A 7500-nucleotide genomic window follows, 5' to 3' on the forward strand; every position below is an offset into this window, starting at 1 on the left:
TCAGGATTTGAACCGACGGCCTCCTCTGGCTGACGACAGCACCTCTGGAAAGGCTTCATGCTCACAGGGATACCTGATACCTGCAGCTCTGACAGCAGCAGGTGTGTCACTGCTGTTTCTACCTGGAGACAGCAGTCGCCTCATTGTTCTGACACACAACACAAAACTATCCATAACACACTAACTACACAAGACAACACACTAACTACACAAGACAACACACTAATTACACACTCTAAACACGCTAAACGTCACAAAACTCTCACATCTCAAAACTCGCTCCCTCTTCCTAAACAACCAAACGTCACCATATCATTTTTCATTGGTCCACATGGTGCATTTTTCCACCAACATGAACGGGCTGATTTTGTTTGCTCATAAGCAGAGCGGTCTCGCTGCTGTCCTTAGAGAGGAAACGTGACGAAACATTGAGGAAAAACAGGCGTATGTCTTGTTTATCATGACTCTGGTTTTACTGGCTGATCAACGCAGTTTATAAACTGGTACATGTCACCTTGTTGCTTTGTCTTTAAGTGGTCATGTGATTGACCACGACTCCTTTATTCTTCCTCAGTCAAACAGCAGCACTCGTGTGATTGTTTTGCCCCCTGAGCTCCAGCTGTTGTGCCGGACAGTGACTGCCGTCCGCGGGAGCACAGCTGCTTAAAGCTGCAGCGTCCAGATTACTTACAGCTGCTTCCGTGCTGATATAAGATGCTGTAAGCTGAACACAGCTTCACCCGTCTGTTTGTTGAAAAATAACAACGCGACAGCATTTTCTTGTTGGTAACGGTAACGGCGTTGTAACGATAGGAATAGTAATTAGTTAGATTACTCGTTACTGAAAAAAGTAACGCCATTAGTAACGTTATTCCCATCACTGCAGGCGACACAAACAAGGATGGAAGGAGAACAGATGGAAGAGATAGAGGACAGAAAAGGAAATGAAACTGAGGAGAAGAAAGTAGGAAAAAGATCAGGCAACGGATCATCTTTAGGAAAGGAAACAAGAAAAACAGGAAAGGAAAGGAAAGGAACAGTATTGAGTCACCAGCATAAATGTGGCTGGTGTGTCACGTACAGAGCAAAATAATGTCAAATGCTGAGCGATTCCTTTATCAGCCGTTATCAATAGTATCAAAGCCTGTGGACAAGAAAGCTGTGGAGGAGGAGGAGGTTAAAAATGGGTCACTAAGTGATGAAGATGAAGAATCAGACGATTATGAAAACCACTAAGAAGCATCTTCTTCATGGAAGGAATTGAAGGAAGATGAGGAGAATCCAACTAAGTGGCGAGCGATGAAGGTGAAGGCGAGGTGTGGAGCTCTTACCATGGTGGTGAGGATGTACTTGTAGAAGGCGGACGTCATCCCCAACTCGTTAGCCTGCAGAAGAGCAGAAGAAACGCTAAGCATCCTCCGTGGAAACAAGCCAGAGTTTATTTAAAAAGGAACCATCGCTCAAACTTAATAACAGCCTGGAAACCGTGGTTACCGTCTCCAGGACGCGTCAGTGATGAAAGACGTTTCAGGGAGATGATAACAACGGCAGCGTGCTCTCAGGTGAAAAGACATTTAAACTGGGCTGAATTTAGCTAAAAACACAAGAGCAAGCAGAAAACTGGAATATCTTTCAACGTTATGATGCGACACACGGGAGAACAGCAGATTCCCCACAGCAGGAGTCAGTGTGGACAGCCAACATACATATCTTTGTGAAGTTCACGGTGAAAACCTGGTAGCAGCAGACCCTTGGAGTACTTTTCTATGTTTGAATGTTTTCTGCTCGACCCGAGCAGAGACTCAAACTCAGTCACAGCTCACCTTCCACACGTACGGGACGTCGGCTCCGACAGGCAGCGGAGGATTTAACCTGGCATCCTCACACCGCAGAGCCTGCACGCCGCTTCACTTATTAATCCATTAACCTTCTGCACACTGTCAGCTTACATCTCCTTCAGCCTGAAGCAGCAGCCCAACTTGAAAAGTCCTGACTGAGTTTACTCAGTAATTTTGAATTTTAAACTTCCTGCACCCCCCAAGGTTACTGCTATGAGAGGGAAACTGCAACCTGCCAAACGCAGGTCGATTTAGCCCGTGGCTTAAAAGTCTGTCGACGCTCACAGCCAGTTTGGCACAAAACCAGCCCAGCGTGTCTGAAGGTCCTGTTCCACCCTGTAAACAGCAGAGAGGAAGAAGACGCTTCCAGAACAGGAACCGGGGCTGCACAGAAACAGACATTTAACAACACGTTCAAACACTGACACATGTTTTATTGTGCCACATGATACAGGTGTGCACTCTGCATTTGCATCGGACACGTCTGCACCAGTGTTGCCAACTCCTCAGTAAGGAAAATCGCTATTGGCTGTCCTAAAAGTCGCTAGAAGTCGCTAAATGACGTCATCACCTAATTTGCATAATTGGTCATGCTAATGTAATTGTAACCTACGTTGTTGGAGAGAGACATAACATCGTGGAAGAAACATAAAGTGAGCAAAAAACGTCCTAAATGCAGTCTCCTGCCCTGATAGCAGCTGGCGGAGGACTATCCTCCGCCGTTGAGCGCTTTAGCACGGGTGAGGTGCCCACGGCAGCACTGCAGCTTGTTGAAAGTAAGAGCAACACGCCCTTTCACGTCAAAAAGACGTCATAAATAAGTCTCCAATAACACCAGAAAAAGTCGCCAGATTTGTCGCTAGTCACTTTTTAGAAAAAAGTCGCTAAGGGGTCTGAAAACTCGCTAAATATAGCGGCAAAGTCGCTAAGCTGGCAACACTGGTCTGCACATGTTTGGGACATTAGCTGCAGTCGGTGGGACCACGCCCCGCTAAAGCTAGCTGAAGTCAGAGAGGCGTGTGCAGATACGGCGCCGCGTGGCAGACAGATCTCAGTGTGACGGACACGCATCGTGTCTGACCTGCAGAACTTTTTCCACCTGACGTGTCCTGATCTGCTCTGTATGCACAAAGTGGGCGTGTCATGCTGTGATCGCGGTTTTAAAATGATTAGTGTTGTCGTGCTAGCAGAGGGTTTTCATATTTCCTGTATTTTAGGATTAAATCTCAGCTCCGTTCCTCTTCTCTCACGCTGTGCTCCTGAGCATCAATTAAACCCTAAAAACTCTGTTGTTCCTTATTCTTCTTATTTAACCTGCACTTCTGTACTCAGTGGTGATTTTGCACTGCAGCTCCCATTAAGCTGCCAAGTCTGTGAATTTATTGCTGACTTCACACGAGCCGATTTTGGAAACATGGTTTTTTAGCTTCTCTAAAGCCGGCTGAGATTATTCATTGCAGTTTCCTCTTACATGGATCAAATGTGCCATTTCAAACCTTCTGCTGCAGCTACGATGAACCGTACGGACGAACAGAGTCGTCGACTCCTTTTGACTGAAAGTAGAAAAGCATCAGACGTAAGAAGCTGCGCGAGCGCGCTGATGCAAACAGCTGACCTTCCTGAGGATGTGATACGAGATGGAGGCGTTGGCGTCAATGATGATGGTGGCCACTTTGTCATCACGTATCTCCTTCAGCAGGGGGGTGGGGTCCAGACTGTCGTCCAGCATCCGCACCGACAGCGTCTCCCTGGAGATGAGGAAGCGGCGGACCAGCTCCTCCAATCGCAGCAGACCTACGGGGCAGGAAACGAGCATGAGTCACACACGTGTCTGAGCGATGGCGGACTGCGGTTCCCAGTCAGAAACACTTGGCTGTGAAAGTTACGTCACGCAGCGGCAAAACTCTTCATCCAAAGTGCTTCTAAGTGCCTGAAAAAGAGGCGGGGTCTATAAACGATGCTCGCCTGAGTGTTTAGCTTGTTTGCTTGTAAAATTATTGCTCTGACTTGTAAAAAGAAAATTGATGAGACTTGGAGTCATTAGAGAGACAAATAACTGCCGCTGCTCTACAGACTTCCAGGCCTAAAAGGAAGCGATAAACAGAGCGGGATAAAGGCGATTATGTTGAAAGTCCATTAATTTTCTCCTCTGAGAATAACATGGACCCACGAGTGCTCACGGCTGAGGCAGGATTTACTTATTACCGCTTCTGATCAGTCGTTTCTGTGGTCACTTCTCTCCATTACACTCAGTGCTGGCGTTTGTGCATCGCTGCCACTGAGGCGGTATCCCACAGCAGGGCCAAACATGAGACGCGTTCACGTCGTGAAAAACATGCTGGATGCGAGCAGCGTCAATAATCACAGGACGGGAGAAAACAGACCGACCTCAGCAGAAGCAGTCGCGTTACAAACCGGCGAGAAGCCTGCTGTGTTTGCATCACCTGGGCTTCGACATTCAGAGGTGTCGGCCTCCGGCTCATTACCTCGTCTGTCCCTGACAGAAGCAGCGGGCGTGTCTCGACTAATCGCTGCCATAAAGCGTTTAACTGGCTGACAGCAGCGCTCAGGACCACAATACAGGCCGTTAACGGGCCGAGGCTACGACGAAAGACCGGGAGATGTTAGAGCGGAGAGCTGGGGCAGATCAGTCAGCTGGATCCAAGCTGAGGGAGACTGATGTGGGGAGGACGGAGGGGAAAAAGAACAAGGGAAAGGAAGAGAGGAGACTAGTCCTCAGGAGAGGAAAGGAAGAATGGAGGGAAGTGTGTGAGAGAAGAGGAATTAGGAAAGGAAAGGAAAGAGAGGAGTAGAGAAAACTCAGAAGAAGAAGAAACAACAGAAAAGAAATCAAAGCCATCGGCACCGAGGGCTCGACGCTGGTGGAAAATGGTGAAAACTGACTCCAGGAAATGTGAGCTGGGTTTGCAGGGGGACGAGGACGGACTCGTGAAACGTGTTGCTCAAAGAGAAGAGCAAGGACTGATCGTCCAAACAGAACCTCAACCCAAGGGAACGGGTGCCAACACGCAACCGGACAGGGATCGGGGAGCGTTCGTGGTTTAAGGTGAGATGATCTGTGAATGTGCATCACGTGCCAGCGTCTCATAATGTTCGAACCCGAGACACTGGAGCTCTAAAATCCATCATTTCCGCCCTAAGTGTGGACGGAGCTGCAGTGGGAATAACCACGACACTCACACTCTGCTTTGCCACAGATCAGGCTGGCTGTCGGGTAGCCGAAGGAGCGCAGGATGGAGCCGATGGCCAGGCTCAGGTCCTCGTTACTCGGGTAGAGGGTCACCGAGGCAAAGCGGAGGTACGGCAGCTTGGGCGTTTCCTCGGGGCCGATCTTCACGTGAGGGATCTGAGGGGCGAATGAGAAGCATGATGAGAGAAGGAAGTCTGCGCTGGGCTTTGCTTCGAAACATGGAGACCAGTTACTGAAAGTCAAAGAAACATTCACCGAGTTACTGCACTTTATACTGCACGACAGTTCTCAGACAATCGTCACATTAAACTCTGTTTTTGTACTTGGAGAGTATTTAAAGTATAAAAGTGGGAGGCAGAGCCTTCACCTAAGAGCAGGTGCTGCAACCTTCCTGCCTGTTCGGGTTAAATCCGACCGATTTACAAATTCAAAAGCTCATAAATATTGTGTTTGAGACCCAACTGCCTCGAGGCCTTACGACATCCTCCACACTATGCACTTGAACATGTGTTAACAGACCTCTCTGCATTGAATCATATCTGTTATTAACCTCTGTCTCTCTTCCACAGCATGTCTTTATCCTGTCTTCCTTCTCTCACTCCAACCAATCACAGCAGATGGCCCCGCCCCTCCCTGAGCCTGGTTCTGCTGGAGGTTTCTTCCTGTTAAAAGGGAGTTTTTCCTTCCCGCTGTCACCAAAGTGCTGCTCATAGGGGGTCATATGATTGTTGGGTTTTCTCTGTATTACTGTAGGGTTACTCTTTGAGGTGACTGTTGTGATTTCGCGCTTTATAAATAAAACTGAATTAAGCTTGAACTATTCTTCGACTTCTCCGTATTTCTACAATGGGAAATTTTATCATCACAGGCTGGATATTACTGCTGTCAGTTTTAGGAAGCTCGAATGAGGAAGTCCCAGTTTCATTTATAACGTAAAACTCCAGGAACTGCAGCTGCCAGCCAGTGTGAAGAGATCTCCATCATTACCGAGGAACAAGAGCTGGTTTATAACAGATGGAAAAAGGGGAAAGAAAAGATGTAATAAGAAGGATAAACAGAGAGGTGGGAAAGAAAAAGTCAATGTGGGGAAACGAGCTGCCTTACACTCATTCAAGCGTTTCACTTTCTCTGTGCTCTTCCTCCAAATCTGCATCACAGCAGCCGCAGGTCGACCTTTCACCTTTCTGTGAGCCAGCATTGTTTTAAGATTGAGACATTTAAAAAAGTGAGGAGCCCCTGAGTGAGAGGCCGAGTTGTTCCCAACTGTACAGGTTATACAGGAAGTTCAGATAACAGCAATGGAGCTTTAATCAGAGCCCGGCACTCGCTGATGATCCCGTCTTTGTTCACGCTCACAAAGAAAATGTGAGAAAGGAACAAAGCCTCAGATCATCAGCAATATCAGAAAAGCGTTTCATGCAGAAATCAGTTTCTGTTCGGCAGACATCGAAGGGTCACGGAGGGTCGTACAGCCGGGTGTCCGCAGGAAAAAGAAAGGAGGACACGTCACCGTGCTCGGTTAGGTGACGATGTGTCTAACTTCAGACAAGCTTCTCTGTTTCACTTCAGACCTCCCAGAGCAAAGGTGCTGTGACGGACAGTGTGAGTGTTTAAGATGAAAGATTCATGACAAATTGAAAAATTAATCACTTCAGAGAGGAACGAAGAACGGGGTCAGAGGACAGACGTCCTGTGTGACGTGATTTAACCTCAGCTCAGACCTGCGGGGGCTTCAAAGGTAAACTGTAATTAGCTCAGCCGGGCTTTGCTCCCATCCACCCAGCTTATTCTAAATCCAGACTGAGAATTCAGGAACATGGGACCTGTCGGGCTGGAGGAAGAGGACATGTGGACGGTTAGAGGCTTGCGGCATGCTGGAGATGCACCTGTGTAAACTCTGGAAGGCAGAAAATGGTTAAACACAAGTTAAAGGCTGCAAAAATCCAACAGAGCGAAGCAAAACTGAAAGAACTCAACGACTGGTTCAGGAGATCTCGGTCGAGGACGACTGGGTGCAAACGAGAAGCCAATCACGTTTCTGGGAACAGGCTTTAAACTGAAGACAGGCCACGCCCACTCCCAGAGGTCTTTCTCCTAAACTTAGAGCGGAAACGTCCTCTTTGTCAGGCATTAGACCGGGGGTGTCCTCTGCAACCCCACCCAAAGAAAGCCTGCTCCACACCTCCATCACAAACCGGTTCCATGTGTAGTGACATCATCCGGTCACACGTGTGTGATATAAACCTGCCTGCTGTGTCCGGTCTGTCCACGGTCACAGCTGTGTTCAGCCAAAACCTCAAACCTGTCATTTATTATGAAAGGAGGAGCAGATCACCAGTGAAGACCCCACGCCTGGCCTCAAACCCTACTCCTGACCTTGACCCTCCGCTCTGCAGATAAGCAAAAGTACTCTGTGGATATTTGTCAGAATTATCTTTTCTTTGGCTGAAA

The 7500-nt window shown here is 48.0% G+C and overlaps 1 protein-coding gene across 2 annotated transcripts in view; it reads right to left on the bottom strand.

The window, feature by feature from the left end:
• LOC146548458 (glutamate receptor ionotropic, kainate 5-like) overlaps window positions 1-7500 on the bottom strand; it is a 216750-nt gene that overhangs the window by 51392 nt on the left and 157858 nt on the right. For both annotated transcript variants that reach the window (XM_085261542.1, XM_085261541.1), the window contains exons 6-8: window positions 5040-5205; window positions 3454-3632; window positions 1332-1385 (exon numbers count right to left, since the gene is read on the bottom strand). In XM_085261542.1, the coding sequence (XP_085117668.1) occupies window positions 1332-1385; window positions 3454-3632; window positions 5040-5205 (399 nt within the window). The remainder of the gene's footprint in view (window positions 1-1331; window positions 1386-3453; window positions 3633-5039; window positions 5206-7500) is intronic.

The sequence above is a fragment of the Mchenga conophoros genome, linkage group LG22 (genome assembly GCF_057382185.1).
Source record: "Mchenga conophoros isolate Kocher_MC1m ecotype Shallow Benthic linkage group LG22, M_conophoros_male_GT1.1, whole genome shotgun sequence".
In the NCBI taxonomy this organism is placed as follows: Eukaryota; Metazoa; Chordata; class Actinopteri; order Cichliformes; family Cichlidae; genus Mchenga; species Mchenga conophoros.